Source organism: Trichomycterus rosablanca, chromosome 17, assembly GCF_030014385.1.
Source record: "Trichomycterus rosablanca isolate fTriRos1 chromosome 17, fTriRos1.hap1, whole genome shotgun sequence".
In the NCBI taxonomy this organism is placed as follows: domain Eukaryota; kingdom Metazoa; phylum Chordata; class Actinopteri; order Siluriformes; family Trichomycteridae; genus Trichomycterus; species Trichomycterus rosablanca.
This window is the reverse complement of record NC_086004.1, coordinates 6,085,268-6,112,332: the sequence shown is the minus strand read 5'-3', so window position 1 is coordinate 6,112,332 and position 27,065 is coordinate 6,085,268. Positions and strand designations below refer to the sequence as shown.

General features: G+C 38.9%; 1 protein-coding gene across 1 annotated transcript in view; it reads right to left on the bottom strand.

The window, feature by feature from the left end:
• unc13a (unc-13 homolog A (C. elegans)) overlaps positions 1-27,065 on the bottom strand; it is a 40,262-nt gene that overhangs the window by 11,380 nt on the left and 1,817 nt on the right. The window contains exons 2-30 of the mRNA XM_063013384.1: positions 19,771-19,800; positions 19,585-19,684; positions 18,554-18,671; positions 18,176-18,299; positions 17,266-17,336; positions 17,005-17,062; positions 16,602-16,631; positions 15,563-15,758; positions 12,485-13,252; positions 12,127-12,220; positions 11,345-11,391; positions 10,854-10,932; positions 9,399-9,473; positions 9,088-9,307; positions 8,547-8,774; positions 8,209-8,350; positions 6,881-7,050; positions 5,901-6,016; positions 5,571-5,734; positions 5,116-5,269; positions 4,772-4,840; positions 3,982-4,071; positions 3,105-3,239; positions 2,739-2,866; positions 2,512-2,597; positions 1,604-1,730; positions 1,030-1,126; positions 631-774; positions 39-116 (exon numbers count right to left, since the gene is read on the bottom strand). Coding sequence (XP_062869454.1) covers positions 39-116; positions 631-774; positions 1,030-1,126; positions 1,604-1,730; positions 2,512-2,597; positions 2,739-2,866; positions 3,105-3,239; positions 3,982-4,071; positions 4,772-4,840; positions 5,116-5,269; positions 5,571-5,734; positions 5,901-6,016; positions 6,881-7,050; positions 8,209-8,350; positions 8,547-8,774; positions 9,088-9,307; positions 9,399-9,473; positions 10,854-10,932; positions 11,345-11,391; positions 12,127-12,220; positions 12,485-13,252; positions 15,563-15,758; positions 16,602-16,631; positions 17,005-17,062; positions 17,266-17,336; positions 18,176-18,299; positions 18,554-18,671; positions 19,585-19,684; positions 19,771-19,800 — 3,938 coding nt within the window. The remainder of the gene's footprint in view (positions 1-38; positions 117-630; positions 775-1,029; positions 1,127-1,603; positions 1,731-2,511; positions 2,598-2,738; positions 2,867-3,104; positions 3,240-3,981; positions 4,072-4,771; positions 4,841-5,115; positions 5,270-5,570; positions 5,735-5,900; positions 6,017-6,880; positions 7,051-8,208; positions 8,351-8,546; positions 8,775-9,087; positions 9,308-9,398; positions 9,474-10,853; positions 10,933-11,344; positions 11,392-12,126; positions 12,221-12,484; positions 13,253-15,562; positions 15,759-16,601; positions 16,632-17,004; positions 17,063-17,265; positions 17,337-18,175; positions 18,300-18,553; positions 18,672-19,584; positions 19,685-19,770; positions 19,801-27,065) is intronic.

The following is a 27,065-nucleotide window of genomic DNA, read 5'->3' as shown; positions in this document are numbered from 1 at the left end:
AAAAAGCACTTATTTTCAGAAAGATGTTTTACATTTACCACTTTCTCCTTGGTGCAGTGATTAGGGAAGTCCCTCGAAATAATGTTGGCATAAGAAAGCAGAACATTGCTTATTGTCTGAAACAAAAAAGACAGAACATTTTTAAAATACATGACAGGGATTTACAACTTCCTTTCCAAAAACTGACAGGTATGAATTTGGTCTAATTTTGGGGTGCATGAATAGCTGATTCACACTCTTTTCTACATTGTTTTTGACATTTTTAAAGACAAAATGGGGTTCTATGTACTCTAACCCATGAACACAGTTATACTGATTTAAAGCAACGAAGTCTTGTAGTGTGACCCAGTCAACAATTCAGTTTATAAAAGATGAATAGTGTGGACTAGTCTATTGTTGAAAGAAACAGAAATTACCCATAAAAATTGAAGTAAGAGAAAGCATTAAGAACTAATCTAAGCCATCAAGCAGTATGTTGATAATAATCATAATAAATTAGATGCAATCATACACAAAAAACAATGTAAGTAATGTAAGATACTATTAAACATTACTGATACTGTCATACTGACTCTATGATCAGTTAAAGTCAGAAAACATTTTCTCTAAATAAGATGTATTAACAGTCACCTTGGCAAATCGCTTCATGTAGTGGCCCACAATCTGTGGGTCGGGGCACTCCAGCTTTTTAATGATCTCAAAGCTCTGGTTTAGCTGGGAAAATACATCCACCACTGAGCAGGAGAAAAGAGCATGCTCTGATGTCTGCTGGTACTGTGGAGAGACAAAGAAGAGTGAGTGGGAAACTGCTAAAAAGCTATTAGTGGCTAGACACCAGCAGGTGTGACTCCTCATATCTGGATGTAATTGGGTCAAGGTATAGTTGGGGGTACAGGTAAATACAGAAGAAACAGAGCCACCCTCTGTTAGTGCCTCGGCAAACATTTCTTTTATATTTGCATTAAAATGTTACCGAAATTCACACATCTGTATGCATCAACAGTAGTAATAGGAAGAAAATTTACTTACGCCATCTTTTTTGTCTCTTTCCAGTGCTCCATGAAGAAAATCTCGAGACACTTCCTCGTTCTCATCCAGCCACTGAATGACAAAAGGTTCAAACCACCTACAAATCAACAGATCATTTGATTCCAGTGAGAAACACAGTTACAGTCACATTCAGAAAGAAGCAGTATGTGCATGTTCGTGTTTAAATATGTTTAGTGTAACAGCGTCTTTTTTATTTCATGTAGTCCTGTGAAAATACATTACACATTCACCGAGCACATGTCGGTTACGTCCACAATAATGATTTATGTCCAACAAAACCATTTAATGAAAGAAAGCAGTTTTAAAATATTCCTATGAAGTTTGTATTAAGAATTCGATTCAGATCAGAATTTACTATGGTTATTGCATCCAATATGTATAAGCAAACTGCTTACATATTCTATGCACCTGTTAGTATGTGGGCAAGTATGGTTAGTATGTGGGCAAGAATGCATTGTCTCTAGCAACCCACTATTAAGAGATAATCTTGTGCATGTCTGTTTGTGTGTGTGTGTGTATGCATGAGGAGATAAACAAGGTAGGAATCACTCACGCTGGGTACTCTGGTACCCTGCTCTTGAAAAAAGGCAGGTCTTTGCAATACTCGTTATAGAGCCACTTCACTTTGAAGTGCAGATTCATGTAATCAGCACTCTTACACAGGCGGTTCTTTTCATGCTCTGCGTACAGGAGATCAAGACAACAGCACTTCATTATTTACCAGCTGGAAACAACAAGAATGCTGTAATTTTATTATTATTTATTATATTATTATAAAACAGGGCAAAATGGTTCAGTAGCAGAATTCAGCTTTTGAAATGCCTTAATGTTTTTAATGTTGCCTTGGATTATCTGTTTGACAGATCTATGTTTGTGTTCTGTTTTATTAAGTATTATTTGCTTATTATATGTTTATCTGGTAACTTTGGAATAGTTTTTCAGAAAATGCTAGAAATGCATTATTTGGGGTGCTCCGATGGTGCAGCAGACTAGCACGCTAGCACAACACTTCAAATCTCAGCAGAGCCACAGACCTGCCCGGGTGTCCACACAAACACAACTGGCCGCGTTAGAAGTAAGGCCGAGTGATTTGCAATCTCCGGGACTGGTCCAGGCATCATGTGTGAGTGGAGGAGAAATGACATTGAGCCTAGCATGGCTTTCAGTACGCAATACTGCCCTGTGTGGCAACCCAACGGCCGCGGATTGGACATGTGTAGTGATCCGACTCACTGTGATCTGATTGGGGGTTGTGCAACTGCTCTGGCAACCTGATATTCCCAGCCAATATACCAGCAAATACCAACAAATGATAATCACCTAATGATGCTTGAGCCTATTCAACATAGTTCCCTGAAGTATTTTCACTTGGCCAGGACATCATTTAACTGAACATATATAACTAAAATATCTAATTATAATTTAGAGAAACTAACAAAAATAATAAAATAAAACACCTACCCTCCATGGCATACTTCATATCCTGGGCAAACAGATTCCACATGACCTCTGCACTGATCTTTCCAACGTTCAGCTCCTGGGGAAACCTGGAAGAATATAAAAATACATGCCACCACATTTACTCATAAAAGTAACGTCTTGTGTTGAAAGAGTGTAGCAACCCCTCGATAATTATTCAGTTATTTAAAGTAGTTGGATAAACTGAGTGATTTGGTGGTAAAACTCACTGGTTAAGGCAAGGAGTGTAAGAGTTCTTGTCCTCCTCAATGATGGACACAATCAGGGTAATCAGTTTGGACCAAAAGTCCAGGTTCTTAATGCTTGGACCCTGCTCTTCTGGGGGAACCTCACCTTTCTTTGACTATGTGAAAAGAAATGGAGCATTTTAGAATTATCATTTTAGAATTATCATTTTAAAATTATCATTTTGATACTTTATTTTAAACCACTGGAAGAAAAAAATCACATCTACAGATGTTTCAAGCTGCTGTTGGGGCAGTTAAAAATGACCCCAGAATAGCTCAAAATAATCATTTATCAAAAGTGTTAAAAAGCACAAATACAGAAAGATCGTTGCATGGTAAGTTGCTCACTGGGTCAGTCTGGTACTCGCGACTGTAGAGCTCATGGCAGTTGTTGAAGATGTACTCATAGGTGGAGTTGAGGCAGGCTTTCACACAGTCTTTTACTACTTGACTGGCACGAGGAGGACTCTGAAGCTCTTGGACCTGAGGACAAACATACGTACAATTTTGCTAGATAGGTACTTCGGAAAGGGTTAGATTTGTAATCATAATGATTTATATGTTTACATTACTTGTTCCATCATTTTATTTCTGGAAGCAGAGCTATCTTATGTTTTTTTTATTAGGGTTTTATTATATGTCTATTAATAGGGTGAATTTACAGTTTAAATATGTATTTGTATTGGTTATGGTGAAAAAACCCTTATAGCTGCCTCTATTTTCACTAAATCAGTGTTCCAAATCTTATGTGATGACAGCACAAGTGGTTAAAGATTTTACACACAATTTAGTATCCTGTGAGCAGCGGGGTGTTAGCACTGTTTGCATAATAGAGTGTTCATGAAGAATCTTAACACATGGCTACACTTCAGGGGGCTACAAGATGGTGACGACAATTTACATTTACACTTTATTTACACCGTAATGACATTTCCTTTTTCTAGTACAAAGAAAGAGGTAGAAAGGGTTTTTTTTGAAGATGGTGAGATATTCATTCCATCATCTGGGTGCCAGTACAGATAACAGCCTTGATTCCTGTCTTCATCAAGTTCTGAGTGGTGGGTTAAGACAGGCAAGACTAGTGGCGTGAAGGATGCATGGTACAGAACAGGTATGATAATGCCATATGCAGATTTTCAGATATCAGAGCATGGCTTTTACTCTGTTAAATAATAAGATAACTACAAAAATGCAAGAATGTTTTGTGTGTCAGAGAGAAAGGTACCTTCATCCTAAAGAAAGTGATACTGGTCAGAAGGTCTACAGTAGACTTGAGGTCCTGCAACCTTTCTGGGCTGCTGGCAGGGAAATTATTCTGCAACATTCCACAGAGAGGAAGAGAGAGAGAGAGAGAGAGAGAGAGGGAGGGAGAGAGAGAGAGAGAGAGAGAGAGAGAGAGAGAGAGAGAGAGAGAGAGAGAGAGAGAGAGAGAGAAATGTTTATTTCAGGGCAGATCCAATAAGCTTATCTCAGTGACACGGCTTCCTATCCAAAGCAAAATCTCATTTTTGGAAATATCATAATGCTGTCAGCTCCATGTGTCCACATCACTGGTATTGTACAGTGCTGTAAAAAATGATACTGCTTACAGTGAACTATAGATGGTGTTCAATCTGAGATAGCCTAAATAACCTAAACACAAAATGCATTGTTTTGATCATAAAATTATTGATCTATCACCAACTAGACCTGTGTGACAAAGTACTGCTATTTCCGCTCACACTTGCCAAAATGCAATACACAATACAGCTTTCTAGGGGAATCCACTGCTGGCAAGTGGAAAGAAGCAATCAGCAACTGCACGTATAACAGAGATGGGTGGTGCAGGGATCAGATACATAACTAGATTGTGAGATAAATGGGGAAATACAAAAACTGTTTTTCATTTTCTTTTGTTTTCCTTGTCATATTAAATTCTTCTAATTTTCTTAAAGCATGTAGTGTGACAAATATAGAAAAGATTAAAAAAGGGGCAACTTTTACAGAAAGTCTGTGCATAAAAAAGTATACGGTACCCTGTACATGGAGAGGTCAATCCTCAGAGAGTTATGTAGTTGATCCAGAAGCTTGACAAATCGTTCTTTCTGTTTACAACACAAAAACAGCATTCATATTTTAAAAAGAGATCTCTCAGTACCATTTTAATAACACTTTATTCTTGATCTTTGCTTAATGCTTTACTATAAACCCAATTCTAAAAAAAGATTGCAGGTGTTGCAGGCATCAAATTCTGAATGTGTTTATATTTCCAAAATACAATTTCATTGTTCATTGACATTACATGTTTATATTGCATTTTGATTGTGTGTGTTTGTGTGTGTGTGAAAAGTGTGCATAAAAAAAACTATAAACAACCCACCCCAAAGTTGGAGGCTGCAAAGCGGTCTGAGGCAGAAACGTTGTTGGTGGCCTGGGTGGTGTGGGCATAGTAGGCATTAATATTAGCCAACAGGGTGCTCATTACAGCTGGCACTCCTGGGCACATGTACTTGGATGATAGGCAGGCAAAGTGTCTAAAGAAAAAAAACATTTAAAATTTTGCTATAATAATGTCTTTTAACTGACATGGTTGTTTGCCTCAGATAATAACGTAGTTTTATCTTGCACATAAATAACAATAACACAAAAATATGATCATCTGGTCAAATGTTGTGCACTTGGCCTACTCCCGCATTATGGATTTAACATTTCATTCAAAATGATTTTTGAATTTTGGATGCAAAATACTGGGTGCAAATTTGCATTAATATTAACAGGAACACACAGTAATTAGCTTTTTCCCAGTGTACTAACCTCAAGCTAGTATTCACTTACGTCATGGCTTGGTATATGGATTCAACTCCATAACGCATAGCAAACTCATCTACAATCTCCTGAGGTGTCTCTTCAAAGTAAACCTTCCAGGCATCGTCACCTTTAGCATCTGGGATCTTTACCACACCACCGTTCTGCAGGTCTGTCACGTAATGAAAAAGATTCTGCAAGAAAAAAACAAAATCGCTTTACTGAGCCTGGTTGGCAGAGGGAATCCTGTATGCTTCTATATTTGTGATGATCATCGCTAAGAAAAACAAACAAACAAACAAAAAAACCTCTATTGCAATGTCTATCAGCATTATTACTATTTGTTAATGATTAACTGACCTCATGAAGGCAGGTGTACTGGACATGATAGGGAGCCACTGTCTCCTCTCCTTTGATCTCCACACTGATGTGCATGCGTATGGCTCCTGATACGGCAGATTTGTCTGTACGCTTGTCTGAGCATGAAGCAGAACATGAATATTAAAGTCCTCATTCACAACTAATGAACCAACTATAATTGCAAGTGCTCTCTTCTTATGCTTTCTAAGAGAGTGTTATCGTGTCAAGCATTTCCAAACGTTTCCATATGAGAGGACTAAAAAGTGCACAATAACCGTAAAATTGTATAAACAATAGCAGTCAGCCGTGTGTTTTATTTGTGTTATTATGAATACACAAACAAAACAAAGACAGTCAGGACTTTCGCAAATTACAAATGCATGACTGAGCAACGTCTTTAAAGTTGATCCTCTGTGACATTTCCTACAAAGTCATTTTTGAGAACTGAATGCTGTAGGGATGGCTGTGGGGACCTGAAATAAGTCTGTGTTAAATCTGTTGCTGCAAAAATAAAAGTCACAAAGCTACATATCCTACATGCAAGTAAAACAATACTAACTAACTACAATTTGTTATATTAACATAAGGGAATATATTATCTGCAATATTTAAAGGTAATGAAGTAGTTTAGCAGAAAAGGTACCAGACTAAAGATCAGATGGTCAATGGTTGAGGCCCTACTTAATCACCTATCCTAAGCAAGGCTCTTAGCCCTCAGTTGTTCGCAATGTAAGCTGCTCCTATATGCGAAAAGATAAATAGCTCAAAAATATTTGGACTTTTAAATGTGTGCTCTACATCCTTTAAATGAACAATGTTTAATTTAACAGAGTTTGATCAACATGCTAAATACAAGATACAGCAGATAAAACAGCAATATTTTAATGCTTACTCTATCTATGCCTGAAGCTGTCAGAGCTCGAATTTTATTTAAGAATGCAGGACACTGAGAAATAAAAGACTGAGACTTGTCCACTCACCAAGGTTATACCAGACGTCCATCTCTCCACTCAGCGTCCGTACCTCGATGATCGTCTGTCCCAGGAAGTCATCAGACTCTCGCTTGAATTTCTGTTTAACACGTGATTTGATGTCGTCATCCTCATCCCACACTCGCACTTTGATCCGGTCAGAGGAGTTGTGACACTCACTGAAAGTCCAGATCAGACATGAACTTAATTATTGTATTTAAAAAACAGTACGAATATATGATGATATATGTCTTACTTTATCAACTTCATTTTTTTTGTAAATATATGCCTAAATTCTGTTTTCAGTCTTCTTAATTAATTGTTCATTGTTCCTCCTCCTCTTTTATCTTCAACTCCTCCAAGCATTAATTGTCTTTTGCAATGAATTGGTTAGTTTCATAATGCGTCCAAAATAAGAGTTTCAGTTTGGCTATCTGGGATTCAAGTGAGAGGTTAGGTAAAGATTGTTAAAGGTCTTCGCCTGTAGCTCAAAGGCATCAATATTCTTCCCATCTGGCTTTTTAAATTAGACAGAACCACAGAGAAAACCACAGTCTGGACAATTCTGAGCAAATCATTACTTTTTCCAGTTCCTTTATTTTTTTTCTGCCAACTGCCAGTCTACATCCCTGACTGTATTCCTGACTGGTGACTCACTTGCTGTTCACCACTTTCACATGTACTTAATCAATGATAAAGTTAGTGTTTTTTTTTTGTGTTTTCTGATGTCATGACTTTTGTCTTCTTCATATTAAGCTGAAGTCCCGTTTTTAACTTTGCTTATAGGGGCCTTCACATCTTCCTGATTTTTAGGTCTCCTTGAATCCTCAATCATCCTCCTCCAGTCCTGCTTCTCTCTTTATACATTCAGTGTACATGTTGAACATGGTGACAGAAGGCAACCGTGTCTAACTGCTTTGTCAGTGTGGAACCAGTCTGTTTGTCCTTTTTTCATGACTGTGGCTTGTGTAGAGACTCCTCAGTAGAACAATAAGATGTTCTGGTATTCCAATCTTACCTATCTGCAATGATATCTCTTATTTCTTTGACCCAGCAAAGGCTTCCTTTACAAACAGGGATTTCTCAGTGAATAATCCAACAGTAACTTTCTTCAGCTTCTCTTAAATAGACTAATTCAGAGTGGTTTGACGAGTCAACGTTTCGATTTTTTATGAAAATATTGGATGCCATGTTTTCCAGGCCAAAGAAGAAAAGTACCCACCAGTGTTAAGCTTAAATGCCAGGGTCTGTAATAGTACTGGGGATGTATTAGTGCAGTACAAAATCAGTATAAAGATTGCTTTGACTGCCAAATTTTATTAGAGGATCACACTTACAAGTTAAAGGACTCATCCCAGACAGGGTTGAGGTTGCCATAGATGGTCTTGGTCCTCTTCTTGGTTTTGCCCACCTGCACTGTAACATAGGGGTCACTGGAACCAGTCTTATCCTTGGCCTGCAGGCCCTGGGCACACAAAACTGTAAAGAAGAAATAAATTAAAATCATTTCAAATTTTTTCTATAAATGTTAAATTTAGTCACAGTAAAATACCAATACAAAAATACCATCATTTGAGTAAGACATTTTAAAGCTGAAGCATTAAGAGTTTAAAAATTCAAGAACCTAATAACCAGTTAATGTATCTAATTAACCTGCGATGCTAATCTTGCTAACCTGTGATGCTGATCTTGGCAGACCACTTGGATGTTCCATCCAGTACGCTTTGTTTGACCTGCTTCATCTGTGTGACATGAATGGTCTTGACTACTCCAAAAACATCTTGAATAAGCTCAAAGATCTCTGGCTTGTTCCTCTCACGGATCTTCATGCGATCCTTTAGAACCATAATAATATTCTGAGTCCGGTCTTCTGCACCGTGCTTAGAGCTCTTCTCTGCAGCTCCTAAAAAAGAAGAATAAAGTGCTATAATTCCTGCTGTTCATTAGTGAGCAAGAAAGGGATTTTAGTGTTTAGACTCTAGATGGAATCTAAATGGCCATAAAAAGGATTTTAGAATATAATAAGTCATTTTCACTGGAGACCAAAAACACAAAGGTCTTGTAATGTATTTTATAATGTAATATAACAAATATAATGTAATACATTGTATTATATGTTAATTTGTTTGATATATGAGAAGAAATGGACAAAATAGTGAAAACTAAACAAATCTGAGAGAGAAAAGCAAAAAGATTTGTTACCCAAAAGGACTTACTTTGCAAACAGTCAGCATTAAGCAGATCTTGGCACTTCTCATGGCATTTCACTCCACACTCAGTACAACGCATGCCCTGGCGTGCAATGCCCCACAGCAGCCCCTCACACTCATAGCAGTACGTTGGTGTGGTGGCTGTCCACACCTCAAAGTTATGGGGTGTAGTGCAGGAAATGGGATAGATCAAAGCCTGCAGGGTCTTCTTATACACATGACTCTTCTGCATGAGCAGACATTGGAATTAGAAAGCCAGCGGACAGGTAGAACCAAATACAGTTAAATAGAGAGAAACATAGAAGGTGTGAGTGTACCAGCTCCTCATTGTTGAGAGTGCTAGAGGCCATAGCTGAGGTAATCCCCGCCTTGCGTGAATTCTGTACAAGGGACTGAAATATGCCATGTACGTAAAGTGTTACTGACATTGATAATTTTAAATATCCAGTGCACACAATAATCCTTATTCACTAAACAAATCTAATTTAAACCAATTTAAATGATAAAACTTCAAATCTGACTTACCATTGCCTGTTGAAGATAAGATGTTCAGGGCAAGAATGAGGGAAAAATAAAACAAGAAAAAGTGCATTACTTGAAAGAATTATATAGCTTAGAGCAGCAAACATATTTAGTGCTTGATCTAGTGCTTGAGTAAAGCAAAAGAAAGGAATTGAAAAAAATACTTTACCAATGATTTGACTATTTAGAAAATAAATGAATACAGGGAGCTTAGGTGGTGGAATGGTTAATTGTTAGCCCAATACTGCTGGGATTCTGGCTATGTCTGAGGGGGTGGCTAAGACCCTGCGATGGATTGGCATCCTTTCTAGTATGTGTTATTGCATTGCATCTAATGATTCTGAGTAAGCTGTGACCTGAACAGAATAAAGCAGTGGTAAAACATCAAAATGAATAAAAAGAATAAAATACTCCACCATGAACAAGATGTAAATCTAAGATTTAATTATATAGCTTCAATAACAGCTAATATATGTATATAATGTGGTTTCAGCTGAACCTCTGAATGAATTGTATATTGATTCAATTTTGATTATATTCTTTTCAGCCATATTCCTGTCAAGTTGCCAGTTCCACCTCTGAATTGCTCCTGTGGGTGATGATATGTCAGATTAAAACAGACAAATTGCTATTTAGTGCAATTTGGTACTATTACTCTGCTCAAGTGGGCAGCTTGAGGATTTGTAACATAAAAGGTAGCTGAGTCTACAAAGCGCAACTAAGTGTTGAGTGTAAGTGAAGAATGTTCAGTGTGATTCATGTTGGATCTCAAACAATCTGAGACTACAGGTGCTTGCTTGTAAATTTAAAGGTAGTTAACAGAGGAAAGGTTCGGAATATAAAAATCACATTCAAACACTTAAATTAATGGCAATTAAGAGGGAAAATAAAAATAAATGTATGGTGTAGTGCTTTTGAAACTTTTTATTTAGAAATTCTATGAAAGGAAATCAACTTTTAAGAGCAGTAATGCCGAAGTTATGCTGAATTCCAAGTACAGAATCCAGGTAACAATGTATACAGTGGCAAACAGCAGAAAACTATTTCTTATACAGAGTATAAAGATCAGTAGATAAACAAAGTCATCCATCAGTTTATTAATGTCTGTGTCACTGATTGTGTGCAACAAATCCATGGCACTGATGAATCTGAACCTTGTTTTTGATGTTTTGGGCTGATAATGTAAGTATGGCATTGTTAATATGAAAAAACTATCTAGCAAGGACACAGTGACAGTAGATATGACTCACCAGGTCTCGAACCAAAGGAATAGCCTTGCGTTTGCGAAGGTCTGGCATGCTGTCTATGCTGTACAGAGCTCCTCCAGGCCTAAACAATAGTACAAATAAATTCAATCTGATATACCCACTATAAAGTATATTATAAAGGAAATTAGTGAAGCTGGAATAATGTTTTGAATGTTTTAGCTAAACAAACAACACACAATGACATTTAAGAATTGTGCGCTTCATTTTTGGCCATTTCCTGTTTTAACGTAATAGTGCCTCATAAAACTCCATAAAACCTTGCTGTGTTTGTTGTGGGAAAACATTATATATGTCAAAAGTGCAAAACAGAAGCATGTTCATTAGTGACATGACATCTTTTTATTTTACAGTACATTGACAGTATTTTGTTGTTTATGTACAAATTTCAGTACAGACTGTGAAAAGTTTAATCCAGCTGCACCTGTTATTGCACCCTTATTAAGAAACTAGTTTCTAGTTTCTGTTTTACTTACCCAGCTTGTAGAAACAGTGAGGCCAGTCCGGGTGTCTCGCCTCGAGCCTGCAGACAGCAGCACAGACACAGGCTCAGAGGCTAATCATTAATCACTTCCTGGCTCTCCAGACCGCATTACATCTCTCATTCCCAACAACTTGAAACCCACTAACTGTCATTTTACTGGGCAATATTCCTGTTATAGAGATTTATGGCTGTATATGACTGCTAATTTCACTAAAGTCACTAACCCATAAACATAATGAAACTAAATGTGCGGTTCAGCTTCATCTTTGTAATAATCTTTTGGCAATAAGTCTAAATCTATTCCCCAAGATAAATGTGTTTCATTAGGGAGATCTGCTCAATCAGCACATGCACAGACACACCCACCTTTCTGACATCTTATCCAGTCTCAGCCAATCAGGACAGAGAATGGCAATCGCAATGGCAATGATACAAAACTGAGAAGAAAACAAACCACAAAACAACAATGGGGTGGAAAACACAAAACAGGGTCAACACAAAATTTATAATGCTTTTCAAAAAGAATGCAATAACAAATCATATCAAATACTAACAAAAAGAATTACAGAAAGAATGGAGGAAGACAGTCAAGTAAAAGTAACTACAAAGCCATAAAACAAGGAGTGATGTAGGCAGGCTTGGAATGTGACCATGCAAGCGAAGAACAGACTTTGGCCTTGTACAGTAAGCTATGGGTAGCATAAGAAAAAAGCAAGTGATGCAAAAGCAAATTTCCAGGAAAAATCAGTGCAGCTGATCAAAGATCTTGCTCACCTCCTGTAGCTGAAGGCGGACTCTGTTGAAAAGTCGCAACCAGTTAGCCTTGGCCCGCTCAGCAGGATCCACCAGCTCGTCTCGCCTCACCACACTGGAAAAACGGTACATATCTTATATCTATCTTTTTATCATATATATACAGATAAACACACATAAAGCTATATATCTTATTTACCTAGATCCGAAATAAACAGAAGACACAGCATACACAGCTATTTATCATATAACATCTAACCATTCAATCTAACATAACTTGTAGATATAGACAGACAGACAGACAGACAGACGGACACAGACAGACAGACAGACAGACAGACAGATAGATAGATAGATAGATAGATAAATACTTTCATACCTTTCTGAAGGTACCTCAGGTTTCTCAGGAGGGGTTTCAGGTGGATGCTGAGAGACTGAAGGCTCGACTGGAGGCTCTGGCTCCCCTGTAAATCCAGGTTTTGTCATTGGTTTAGAAGATACCTCTGTTGAAGCAAGGGGTTCTGGCTCAGAGTTTGGCAATACAGAGGTACTGGTGGGTTTGCTAAAATCTTCAAAGCTTTGCTGCCTAGGCGAAATCTCTTTACGAGGCTCCATGGGCTGGAATGTAGGCTCGGCCTGTGGGAGTGGCTGTTGATGCATAGACGTCTGCTTTTCCAGAGGTGGTCGACTAAAGCTCTGGGCCTCTGGTGCCAACAAAGATGCCGCACTGTTTGGGGTGGGCGTGTAGGGTGGCTCATGCTCTTCACTAAGTGTACCATCCAGAGGATATAGCTCCTCATCCTCGTCAAATGCCATACCCTCCTCCTCCTTCTCATAGGGATAATCCCCTTCCTCCTGCTCGTACAAATCAGCATCCTCATCCTCATAAAGTGCGCCTTCCTCTCCACCATCTTTGACATAGCTACCTTCATCGCTGAAGGTTGCTTGGGGCTCGTCTTGGTCCCAGCTGGGTGACCCTTTGCCATAGCTGACAGAGGAGTGGCATGAGTGGTAGGAGTCATTCTCATCGTAGAACTCTCCAGAACCACGAAAGCTCTCACCATCCTCCGGGCCGAACTCCTCACTAAGCTGTGAGCTGCCGCGGCTTAGCTCACCTGATGAGGCGTAGTGGCTGGAACCTGTGGGGCTGCAGACACAGAAAGATGGTGTAATACAAGTATGTAGGCAAAAATTTAACTTGGACAATTTTGATTGTGGGTGGCTGTTTACAGAAGGACTTAAAACAAAGAACAGACTTAAAATCAAGAAATCACACTACTTGGTTTGCAGAAAGCAAGACACCAATACATAAATACATAAATATAGCACAGTAACACAGGGTTTATAAAGCTGTCTGTCTCTCTATACATTCAAACACAAAGAAGATAACAAGACTGGAGAAACAATTATTAGTAGGAGTAAAGCAGATATACGTATAGAAGTATAGAAGATTTGAGATTGTGAGAGAGGAAGACAAAAATCCAATCTCACTCACACAAACACACATCCTGTTTATTCCTACCATCAGTAAGTTAATATGGTCATGTTAAAAGGCAGAATGTTTGAGCATTTGAAACATGGTGCTGAGTGCAGCCCGAGTCTGTAGAATAACAATAAATAAAGCATTTATGGAAGTGAAAATTGGAAGAACTATAAAAACTCGGCCAGAGTACCGAACAGCCTCTGCTTTAGCCAAGAAATTCAGACCCACCCATAAAGGAGATGTAGGTGTAGGAGGTATTAAAAAGCATGAACCATGGGCATGGGGGTGGTGGAGAATGAAAACTCTGTCATGTGGTATTACAGGAAGAATGAGAAGTACATATATAAGAAATAAAACTAAAGCTTGTTATTTTGTGACAGAATAACATTAAAAAGTCATTAAGGTTACACATGTTGAATTTGCATTTAGACTACGCAAATTACCTAAATGCATTTCATACCTTTGTGGGAACAAGTTAATTTATGTGCAACACTCTTAAAGCATGACTTTCAATCATTGGGCTTTTTCTTTACAATCATGCCTAAAAAAAGGTAAAAAAATCAGATTAATACGATAACAGAGATCATTTCAACTGGGATCTCATTAAGAAAAAACATCTTAAGTTTAAACTAAAAATCATTAATTTCTAAAAGAAAATACCTTCCTCTTATGTAATTGTGTGAGAAGTGATTATGCAAAGTCTAAATGCAGCTCTGTGCAACATGTTCTAGCGATATGTTTACACCTTCATTACTATCCAGTGCAACTATCTTTTTTCCTACATACACTCCTATAATTATTACAACAGAACAGAACAAAAGGAAACCAGTAAACTCTGAATGCATGTTCCCTTCTCTCTGCCACAGCCTGATCCATCCACGCAGTCCTGCCAGCTGCCAGCTCTGGGCATGGGCTTTCTAACAGCTCTGTAATTACTGTAGCTGAAGTTAGACGTACAGAATCACAGAGTAGCCCTTTAACTCTGTCCATGCACAGGACAGGCAAATAGCAGCCTACCAGAAAACAACACACACCACTCTCCTTTAGTGCGCCAGTCGAACACACTAAACTGACCTTATATAGCACAACAAACAGAGGAACCCAAAAACATACAACGGTTGGATACCACAGTAAAAAGCATTACACAGCACACAATATTCATAAAAAAGAGAGATACAGAAATATAAGCATGTAATAAAGGAGAGTTGTGCGCATGCATGCAAGCACAGCGAGGACCACAGGACCAGACATGTCCGACTCCACAACATCATCACAGCAGGATGGCTGGAGCAGCAGCAGGAAGAGAAAGAGGAAGGTGAAGGTGAGAGAGCTACAGAGACCCACCTATCAGAGAGCGAGTGCCTACTGTCTAAGGAGTACTGGCGGCTGGTCCGCCTGCTCGAGCCGGAGGCCGAATCGAGATCACTGTGGCCGTTGGTGGCAGAGTCTAAACTATCATAGCGTCTGGGAAAGGGAAGGGGACAAGGCAGGAAGATAAGTTATGATTTTTTTTTGCATTTGGCTTTTGAAGGACAGCCATAGTGAGCCAAAGATGGTTTAAATTTGTAGAAGACTTTACCAGGCTGTATGAAGACTCAAAGCTTTAGCAAACAAAAAAAAGTTAAACAGATGTAATGGGAGGATTCGTAAGGCTTTTATCTCTAAGCCTAGCTTGGAGCCTTTATGCTTTAAATTATTTCAACATGCAATGCAAATGTAGAAAAATGTACACTTGTTTTGGACAGGTTAAGAAAATGGGAGCAAATAAGTCTTGAAAGGACTTGAGTGTTGGCTCATACATTACCCATGCCCAGACATGGGTAAACCAGTGTAAACTCTGATAATACATCGTACCATAACTTACAATTTGTCTACAATTCAAAGAAATAAAACTTGCATTAGCAGTAACCCAACACCCCAGCAAATAATATCAACTAGGTAAACTAAGTGTTGAGTGTTAAGTGTGAAACTCACCTCATGGCTCTCTGGTTATCATAGTCATAATTGTGCATGTCGTCATAGTTGGAGCCTCTGTGCATATGGCGAATGGGGTACTGGTGCATAGAGGCGTTGGGCTGGGACGTGGTATAGTAGGGAGGAGGAATGCTGTTGCTCGTCTCACTGCGGTAATCGCTGTCTCTATCATCTACTGCACTGTCTGGATCCTCATCTTAAAGAACAGCAGAATAAATCAAGCACACATACAGCAGATATGTTATTTTAGGAGATATGTTATTTTATTCACACACCACTGCTTGTTGTTGTTTAGCAGCCAGTCAGCATTTTACTAGTGACAAACTTCTTTTTGGCAAGCTGTTTTAGACAGAATTTGGCTGAGAGTGAATAACTCTGCCAGATTGTGCAGTTTCACAGCCATAAAAAGAGTTGTTTAGTTGGGGAATTTGGCAAAACTATTGAATACATTAATGAGGCCTTGTGCAGGTGCCGCCACTGTTGATTCCAGTTGACAATCTGGTTCAATTCCATTTCATTTTCATCAGTCACTTTATCCTGACCAGGTTTGCAATCCACCAGGAAATCCGGTTCCATGGGGAAGTATAGTTCCACTGGGTCACAAGGCAGGAACACCTTAAACAGGGTGCCAATCCATCACAGGGATTGCCACCTTCTCACTCCAGAAATAGCCACTCATGTCTGTGTAGACACCAGGCCGGCCAATAGCACAGATTTAAACCTGAATCTCGTGGGCTAGCAAAATAGACCACTGTGCCACCCGAGGTCTAAACACAGATGTTAACTTAGACAATACACCTTAAAGGTAAAAACATAAGCTGAACACTGTGAGATAATAAGAAATCATCTAGAGCAGATGGAATGCATTTATTTGTAAAATATACATATACACATGTGCAGTACAATGAAAACAGGTGATGATAATAACCAGGAGCAAATCACAGACAAATGGGTGAAGACGACGTGAAGACATGAAAACCAACAGGGTGCATGATGGGAGACTGGAGAGGATGTAACAACAAAATAATAAGCTGCTTACTTTGTTGGTCCCCCCACAGGCTCCAGTTACCTACAAGAGAAAGGGAAATCAGGCAAGACAATGAGGAAATCTATGCATGATTCTGTGTGACTATGGATGAGCAGGTGATCACAAACCCAAACTGTAAATCAGATGTAAAAGGTAAAACTGGACATCAGCAAAGGATGAGAATAACCTTGCAGCTGCCAGCTACCAACAGGGCTGTATGTAAGCATTTAATCGTAATTAGAGCTATCGCTCAAGCTGTATGGCTACAGAAAATGTTCTAACCTGGCTTCACATTTACAATTCGGTCTGAAATTTAATCTGTCAATCTGGTCAATATTCTAGTCAAATGAGTATCTGGACCTGTTTGTGTCAATCTGTGTTCTTGTGGGGAGGGGGTGTGAGTGTGTGTACTCACAGCACTGTGTTGTTGGCATGGTTAACGGTCTCTCGTGCTCCTCCTGATAGGAATACTGCTGACAGTAAACAGTAAATGTAATAAATACAAAAAGCTAATAGCCAGTAACAAAGCAACATAACATTTTTATGTTAATGGGCCAGTTAAGGGGGAGAAAGTTTATAAAGTCATTGCTCACTCAAAGTGTCTGAGGGACAGACTTAATTAAAAGCTGCTCTGCCCTTCAAGCCCAAAAGACTAAAGATGAATGAAGAAACTCACATCTTGGTCCCTCATGGCATTTAGTTGCTCTAGTTTCTTGGCCCAGTAGCGTGCCTCCTCCTCTGGAATGTCTGGAATCAGATTTCAACAGTTCAGTAGTAGTCATTTTGGGCCATGTTATGTAATGAAGACATGGCAGGACTTCCAAAAATACAATTTCACAAAACATTAACATTTTCTAATATACAACATGTCCCAGAATAATGCTTAATAATTGAAAATGAATTTAATTTAAGCGTTTGTAAGGGTAACTAACACACCAAAAAATTCATGAAGTCATCTGCTTACATGTCCAGAAAACAAAAATAAGCTTATTAATTTTTTTTGTGCTATGTCAATAAGTGAATAATAAGTATAGAGATAATCTAGGGCAGATGGAATGCCATTATTTGTCATATTAACATACACATGTTTACAGTTCAATCAAATTCTTTACTCACATGTCCCAGCTTCAATGGAGTTTCTTTGGAAACTAAAGTCGGAGCACAGGGGCAGCCACTGTACGGCGCCCCTGAAGCCGAGAGAGTTATAGGCCTTGCTAAGGGGTTCAACAGTGGCTGAGATTTAAACCCACAACCTTCTAGTTGGTAACCCACAGCTCTACCCACTAGGCTACCACAAAGAATAACAACATACATCATATGCTTTCATCTCAAAAGGTGGTGATTTTTGTAGGACAAAATGATTTGTTTTGTTACAAACTTCAAGACTTGCTGTTGGCCACTCTAACAGTAAAGCAAAAGGATAATAGTCAATAAATAGTCAATAATGTCTGGGTTATTAAGTAAACCTGTACCAGCAGAACTCTCAGAAAGTGTAATGTGATGTAATTAATCATAATATCAATATCTTCCATTTGGATTAATCTGAATATACTGCAACACCTAATTTGGCATTCAGCTTTGCTCACCTAAAGGTAGCTCAAAACGCGTGTCCAGGAGCACACGGTGGAAGGTCGGATCTTTGGTGCCACAGATCTCGTTTTCTGTCATGACGACTTGGGAATCTAAAGTCATCCACTGCCCAGGTCCTTCCTTGAACAGGAAATAAACAGAACACCATTACAATCTGGGCTTAATAAATGGATGTGTCATGATTATTTTTTGTTCATCTCAGACCCATCTCTGACAAAACTGATGCCATATTTCTTTGCATAAATCTTCATTGCAAATGGAAAATAATAAAAGGTATTCACTGCCAGCTGGCCAGGTTTAGCATGTATATGCCCACAGAGGGGGGGCTGTGCTGAGAAGGGCTGTTGGAAGCAAGTGTACCATCTGCGCCATACCTCGTTGGACTGGCGAATGTTGCCCAGAGGGATCCACAGTGTGCCCACCATGGTGTCCCAGATCAAGCCTTTATTCCAGACCTCCACAGTCAGTCCCAGGTCCAGCCGGTTAATTTCACTATGAGAGAGGAGTGGAGAGGGTTCGAAAGACTTGTCACTTGTCACACCACCACCATTAGAAACATGCAGCTGGAAACCTGGCAGGGCAGTGAGCTCTACATTCAAACTGGGTTTTACTCCATGAGTAACAATGTGATGTTTTTAAGATTTAAGCTTAGTGGTTAAGGTACTGGACTAAGGATCAGAAGGTTACTGCCAAGTTACCACGGTTGGGCCCATAAACCATCACTTGCATTGTAGAAGTTGCAATTGTAAGTTGCTTTGGATAAAAGCTTCTGCTTAATGCCAGACATGTAAATGTAACAAGGCAAAGTAGACTGATTTTATAAAGAAAATGAAAAAAGGAAACGACCATACACAGATACAAAGAAAGCAGAATCAATGCAATTTACTTTATGGGCATCTCATGACAAACCATAGCTTCCCCTCAAAAACCAATGTGTGCTTGCTAAAACTAATGGTGAATGATGCTGCAGAAAGATAATGAGAGAATGGAAGCATCTAAATAAGTCGAGTCCAGAGCACTGCAGATTAACATTGCACATGATCCACTAAATGAAATTTATTATATTTTAACTAGATTTAGTTTCTGAAATCCATAATTCACAGTTGAAAATGCTGGAATTGTTTTAGTGGCCACTAGGCAACATCTATGCACCTGGGAGCACGGCCATTAGGGAACAGTGAATCTGGCAGTACCAAGGTAACTCCAGCTGTTACATGTAAATAAACAAAAGCCTTTTGAACACATTAAGTACACAGACCTTGTACACAATTTAAATTTACCTGAATCTTAAGGACCAACAACAAACAGTACTAATTTACTACAATAGTAACAGAATAAAGTGCTGGGTTATTTCACTAAGATCCTCTGAGGTATGAAGTAAAAATGAATGAAAAATGTTTCTTACAACATAAAATCCTGTTCCCAACATGGCTGACTGCCTCGAACAGCAATAGTGGTGCTCTTCACATTCTGCACCTTAAGTGTAACGTAGGTGTTAAATTTCTCTGTAACAGACACAGGTAACAAGTTTAATACATGGGTCAACCAACTTAGAGTTTAAATAAAGTGATGATCTGAGATTTGGGTTTACCTTGAGGTCCATCTAGCTTTGCCTTTTTTACTGTAAAAAGAAAGAGAGATGTTCACTTATCAATCTACAGGTATTGAACCATTAACAATATTATTTTTTTTTTTGAATGCCACAAACCAGACAATATTTCATTAATAACTGCATTAACTGCACTACTATATCTGTATACACTGATATTCTAAAACATTATGGCCAGACAACTGGGTAAGTATCTCAGAAACTGCAAAGGTGCTCATGACATACTGTATGTCATATGCAACAACAACAACAAAAAGGGACAGAGTATGGACAAACCACAGACAGGGCTACTGAAGCTTAAATGACAAATAATTTTAATACTGGTGATGGAGAGAATGTGTCTCAGTACATTGCATCAAACACTTCTGTCTATAGGCCGGCCGCTCATGCTTACTCCAGTCCACTGTCCACCTACACTGGGCACTCAGGCATCAGACTGGACACTGGAGCAATGAAAAAAGTCCCGCTTTTTTAACATCACATGGACTGCCAGGCACGTGTGCACTGTTCACCCGGGCAAGAAATGGCACGAGGATGCACTGCAGGACGATCCACCTTTCAAGAAGCCGGAGGACCTGATGGCAATGTCTGACTATCAGATACCACAGAACTCCTTCAGTTGTCTTTTGGAGTCCGTGTTTGTCAGTATAAAGCAGTGGTAAAACATACAGTACAAACAAATAAAATGAAAAAGAAAATTAATAAAATAGATGTGACAACAAGTAGACAGAATGCTTTTAAGAAATGTTTTCTACATACACTGCAATTATAGAAATCTCTACAACCGATTTGATGCAGAAACACTTTGTATGATTAGATGGCCAGCCAAAATGTTTCAACAGGTGGTCAGGTGGCGCAGTGGTCTGTTACACTAGCCCACCACAGCCGACCACTGGGTTTGAATCTCAGTGCTGATAATGGTTGTCTGAGCTTCTACACAGACAAGATTGGCTAGGTCTGAGAAGGGAGGGTATTTCTGCCTGACTAGGATAAAGCGGCCAATAAAAATGAAATAAAATCTTTTGATTCTACAATTCATTTTTAAGGGATTACATTAAACGATCTGCACATTAACAGTTGTTTTTAGTATTGTTGCTGTGTGATAAGCTATCAGTAGCCACCCTCCTGAGTCTATGCTTGCTGCCACACTGAAGTGGTTATTTTTAGTGGTGGGGATTCGGCACTCAACTGTGCTGAGAGATTAAATGGAGCGCAAGCGGAAGAGCCGGAGAGGGAGTGTACACACATAACCCAAGGAACTGTGCATAGGAGTGTGAGAGAGGGCACATTTGACAAGAGATGCTTATGCAGAGGTGTCGTGACATCTGTCCAAAAATAGCCACGCATTAATGTTGCACCATTATATAATCTAAAATAACTTTGCTTCAAATGTTTACATTGTGCCTCAATCACACATTGATACGCATTATACAGTCATATGCACATAGCGGCACAATCATTCTGTAACAGAAAAAGGCCTTTCCCAAACTGTTAGCAAAGTTAAAAGCATATTATTCATGTAAAATTGTTGATTTTACACACCTGTTAGCAACGAGCATGACTGAAATACAGCAACTTAATAATTAAGTGGGTGTTTAAATACCTTTAACTGTATAGTGTACAAAAGCTATTATGTATTTCTACCGGCACTGAAAGGCAAAAAGACCAGGTCTCCCTTACTTTACTGACACTAACAGGTACAGAGACCATGTCTCCTATACTTTACTGACACTAACAGGCACAGAGACCAGGTCTCCCTTACTTTACTGACACTAACAGGCACAGAGACCATGTCTCCTTTACTGACACTAACAGGCACAGAGATCATGTCTACTTTACTTTACTGACACTAACAGGCACAGAGACCAGGTCTCCTTTACTGACACTAACAGGCACAGAGATCATGTCTACTTTACTGACACTAACAGGCACAGAGACCATGTCTCCTTTACTGACACTAACAGGCACAGAGACCATGTCTACTTTACTGACACTAACAGGCACAGAGATCATGTCTACTTTACTTTACTGACACTAACAGGCACAGAGACCATGTCTACTTTACTGACATTAACAGGCACAGAGACCATGTCTCCTTTACTGACACTAACAGGCACAGAGACCATGTCTACTTTACTTTACTGACACTAACAGGCACAGAGACCATGTCTCCTTTATGTTACAGACACTAACAGGCAAAGAGGCCATGCCTCCTTTACTGGCAATAATATGAACAGAACCCATGCCTCCTTTCTTGCTAATGAAATGCACAGAGACTTTACCTTCTTTACCATGACTGAGAGACACAGACTACACCGTCTTCACTAAGACAGACTGGCATTAATATCATGTTTCCTGTTCTGGCACTAACAGGCACAGATACCATACTTCTTTCACTAACACTGACAGGCACAGAGACCATGTCTCCTTAACTAAGACTAACAGGCATGGAATTAATGCCACTTTCTCTGGCACTGACAGACGTAGAAACCATTTTACTTTTAATGGCACTAATAGACACAAACACCATACCTGTTTTACTGACAGGAATTACTGACTTCTTTTGTTGGTACAGGAACACTATTTCTTCTACTAACAGTAATATATTGTGATATATACTATTATTCATTCATTTGTGGTTTGTTTTACCATATTCTATCCCTGTCAGGGCAGCAGTGGGTCTGATTCATTGGGCAAAAAGCAGAAAAAAGCCTGGACAGGCTGCCAGTCCATCACAGGACACACACACACAAACACCAGAGCACCTGAAGGAAACCCATGCAGACACAGGGAGAATATGCAAACTCCACACAGAAGGGACCCTGGACCCATAGAATCAAACCCAGGCTGGTACAAATATTTGAACTGAAAAATGTCACTGGTGAGTGGCAAATTTATTCTTGTAACTTGGCAAAAGTTGTATATCTGTGAAATAAAAAATTCTAATGCAGTTCCTCTCCAAATTGCTGAAGACTCTTTTAAATGAATATTTCTTTATTTAAATGTTAATGTGAAACTTCTAGACATCCAATGAATAATTATTGCATATTATTGCAAGCCAATTATAAAAGCATTTTGATTTTATATCAGTATGAACTATTTAATTTTATGCCAAACCTTATTAAAGCTTATTACGCTGCCCACTGCTGATAGTGGTCCCAACACAAATGTACCCACATCACCCTAATAAGTCTCATTTCTATATATTCCTGTGTATAGTAAACGCAACATACCTTAGCAGACAGGAAATATGTTAACCTTTACATTATTTCATTTATTTTGTTAGCTTTCATTGTGAAATTAGACATTAAAACTGCCTAGATCAAATAAAGTCCAAGACAATAAATTATCAAATGATAAAATGCAAAGTGAACAGCAGCATATATTAAAATTTATAAAATACAGAAAAGCATCCAACTGACAGCAGATGAGCCTCAGTACAGCGCATGTGCTCAGATTATTAAAGTAATAGCCAAAAATCTGTCCAGTCTCTTTGACACTTTCCCACGCATGCACAATCAGTCGCACTTGGACGTTAGCGGTGGAAGCTCTGTCTGGTTCATTACTGGTGGCAGACTGGTAGGCGTACATGCAAATGTAACTCAGGCTGTAAGGAATTTTGAGTCTACCTTTTGATATCAACCTAAGATATTAAGCAGTGTTTTAGATGTGGAGGGCAGTCAAATGTTGAGACGGACAAATTAACAATGTCCGTGTACATAACCTTTTAGGCAGCTTTCTCTCCTAGGTGTGAAGCACAGTGAAACTTAAGAAATATTCTGTTTGGTTCAGTGTAGTTTTGCCGGTCAGGAGTGGACAAACACTGCAGTTGGTCAGAAAACATTTGCTGAAAAAACACCTGAAGGAAATCCATGTGGACACAGGGAGAACATGCAAACTCGTAAGCCAGGAAATCAAGCCCAAGCCCTTCTTGAAGTAAGGCAACAGCGCTACCGACTACACCACCATATTGATTATACTGTAGATACCAATTAGGGTAACATTGCTTTTCTTAAATACACATTTAAAACTGATGGGTGTAAAAGCTTTTTATAACCTAACTTATAATCTAACTTGTAAAATGTTAACAACCATATGAAAGATGAAAGCCTTTAATATTCATTAGTATATGTATGTTTAAAAAATTAAAAAGTTGTTTGTCCCAATAGCACCATAATACTTTGAAAATAAACATCAGATTAATTATAAAGACTATGAGTAGGGCAGCACGGTGGCTCAGTGGATAGCACTGTCGCCTCACGACGAGAAGGTCCGGGGTTCGATCCCCGGGTGGAGTGGACCGGGTCCTTTCTGTGTTAATCTGTGTGGGTTTCCTCCGGGAGCTCTGATTTTCTCCCACAGTCCAAAGACGTTCAAGTGAGGTGAACTGGAGATACAAAATTGTCCATGACTGTGTTTGACATTAAAACTTGTGAACTGATGAATCTTGTGTAACGAGTAGCTTTAGTTTCTGTTATGAATGTAGCCAAGGTGTGTGGAATATGATGTTAAAATCCTAATAAATAAATAAATATGACTATGGTCTGATAGTTTAGGGCAGGGGTATTCAACTAAAATGTAAAGAGGTCCAGTTAGAGAAAATTTCTTGAAGCAAAGGTCCGGAATGTTTAACTATAACATATATATTAATATATATTATATATAAATAGCCTAGTAGTTGTATCAACATCTGCATGTAATCAATAACTGACTGTCAAATCAGATGTCTGTTTGTTTATTAGGATTTTAACGTCATGTTTTACACTTTGGTTACATCATGACAGGAACAGTATTTACTCATTACACAAGGTTCATCAGGTCACAAGTTTATATCGAATACAGTCATGGACAATTCAGTGTCTCCAATTCACCTCACTTGCACGTCTTTGTACTGTGGGAGGAAACCGGAGCACCTGGAGTAAACACATGCGAACACGGGGAGAACATGCAAACTCCACACAGAGAGGACCCGGGCCGCCCCACCTTATCAAACCTTTCTCTTATCAAATTAAGAGAAAATAAAAATAAATTGTGCTCCAGTGGGAAGTAAGAACAGAAATGAGTCTCTCCATCACGGATTAAATGCTGTATTTTTGCTGTACACGTTTCTTTTTTGGAGAGCGTCATTTGTCTCCTGTCTCACTCGTCTTTTTCTCAACTTTCTCCTGCACAGTCGTCTGTATCTCTCCCTTCGTTTTTTCTACGTTCGCTATCTTTCTTTTTCTTTCCACCGTCTTTCCACATGTAACTCGCCTCTAACTCTCTTATCTGTCTGCACTGTAGAGTCGCAGTGTTTACCGGCTGGAATGCACAGACTTGATTGGCTGAGTGGTGTCACGTGATTGGTCTGTGCGTTTTCTCATCCGCTAAACCGCTACCGTAAAGACTACAAAAGCTGCGCCGGTTAAAATAGAAGCGCTCCGTCAGGTTTCAAATAATAACTTTCTGTTTTGGCTGTAGGTCCGGGTCCGTATGGGACAGCTTCTGGGTCCGGATCCGGACCGCGGTCCGCCTGTTAGTGACCTCTGGTTTAGGGGATATGTTGGGTTTTTTTTATATTTGATTCCAGAGTAGTTTCAATTATTAAATAAAAACAATCAGGGGTGCTTTAATGGACCAGCGCCAAGCTACCTTCGTGGTCTAATCAAACCCCGCTCTGTACCACGCAACCTCCGCCACTAGTCTCACTCGACTTGATTCTCCACCCAGGACTAGAGGAAGACAAGCATCAAGGCTCTTCTCTGTACTGGTACCCAAATGGTGGAACTCTTGGTGAGTCTCTTGCTATCTTTAAAAAACAATTAAAAACCCACCTTTTTACTAAGCACTTAAGCTGACTTGTACTTACTTACTAACTTTTCCATTTCATAAAAATAAAAAAACTTTGGTTCTAACAGGGTTGAGGAGATCTGTGTTCTTGGACTGTTGTTTACTTAAACTAGAGTAATTAAATGTTTACTATGGAAGCACTTCTGTAAGTCGCTCTGGATAAGAGCGTCTGCTAAATGCTGAAAATGTAAATGTAATGTAAATGTAATACTTTTACTTGAGTCGTTTCTGGTTGGATACTTGAACATTTACAGATGTTTCAGAAAAAAACTATGATGAGTTTAGTCTTGTATTCTGTACAGTACTGATGAACAGCTAATGTTTATAATAAATAAATAAATATTTAAATTGAGAGAACACCTAACACACCCATAAATGCTAGTGCCAGTGATAGCTCAGTGGTTAAGGTACTGGACTAGTAAGCAGAAGGTTGCCGGTTCAAGCCCCGCCACCACCAAGTTGCCACTGTTGGGTCCCTGAGCAAGGCCCTTAACCCTCAATTGTTCATCGTGTTCCGCTCATTGTGTAAGTCGCTTTGGATAAAAGCGTATGCTGAAAATGTAAATGTAAAAATGCTCAGGACTACACACTGAAACATGAAGCTCAATGTGCAGATCTGGTGTCCCCCCCCCCCCCCCCAAGTTAAACCGTTTTCTCACAGTAATGTGTATGGTTTACACAAAGCGTTGGTTGCCTTAGAATTTTATCTCATTTAGATAAATCTCCACACATCAGTATTACAGGAATGCGAGTGATGCTAAGAGCTCAAACAGTCACATAAATCACTGTCAGCCGCTGGTGGTCCAATACATACATACATACATACATACATACATACATACATACATACATACATACATACATACATACATACATACATACATATATACATACATACATACATACATATATACATATATACATACATACATACATATATACATATATACATACATACATACATATATACATATATACATACATACATATATACATACATACATACATACATACATACATATATACATACATACATATATACATACATACATCTATACATACATACAGTGTATCACAAAAGTGAGTACACCCCTCACATTTCTGCAAATATTTTATTATATCTTTTCATGGGACAACACGATAGAACTAAAACTTGGATATAACTTAGAGTAGTCAGTGTACAACTTGTATAGCAGTGTAGATTTACTGTCTTCTGAAAATAACTCAACACACAGCCATTAATGTCTAAATAGCTGGCAACATAAGTGAGTACACCCGACAGTGAACATGTCCAAATTGTGCCCAAAGTGTCAATATTTTGTGTGACCACCATTATTATCCAGCACTGCCTTAACCCTCCTGGGCATGGAATTCACCAGAGCTGCACAGGTTGCTACTGAAATCCTCTTCCACTCCTCCATGATGACATCACGGAGCTGGTGGATGTT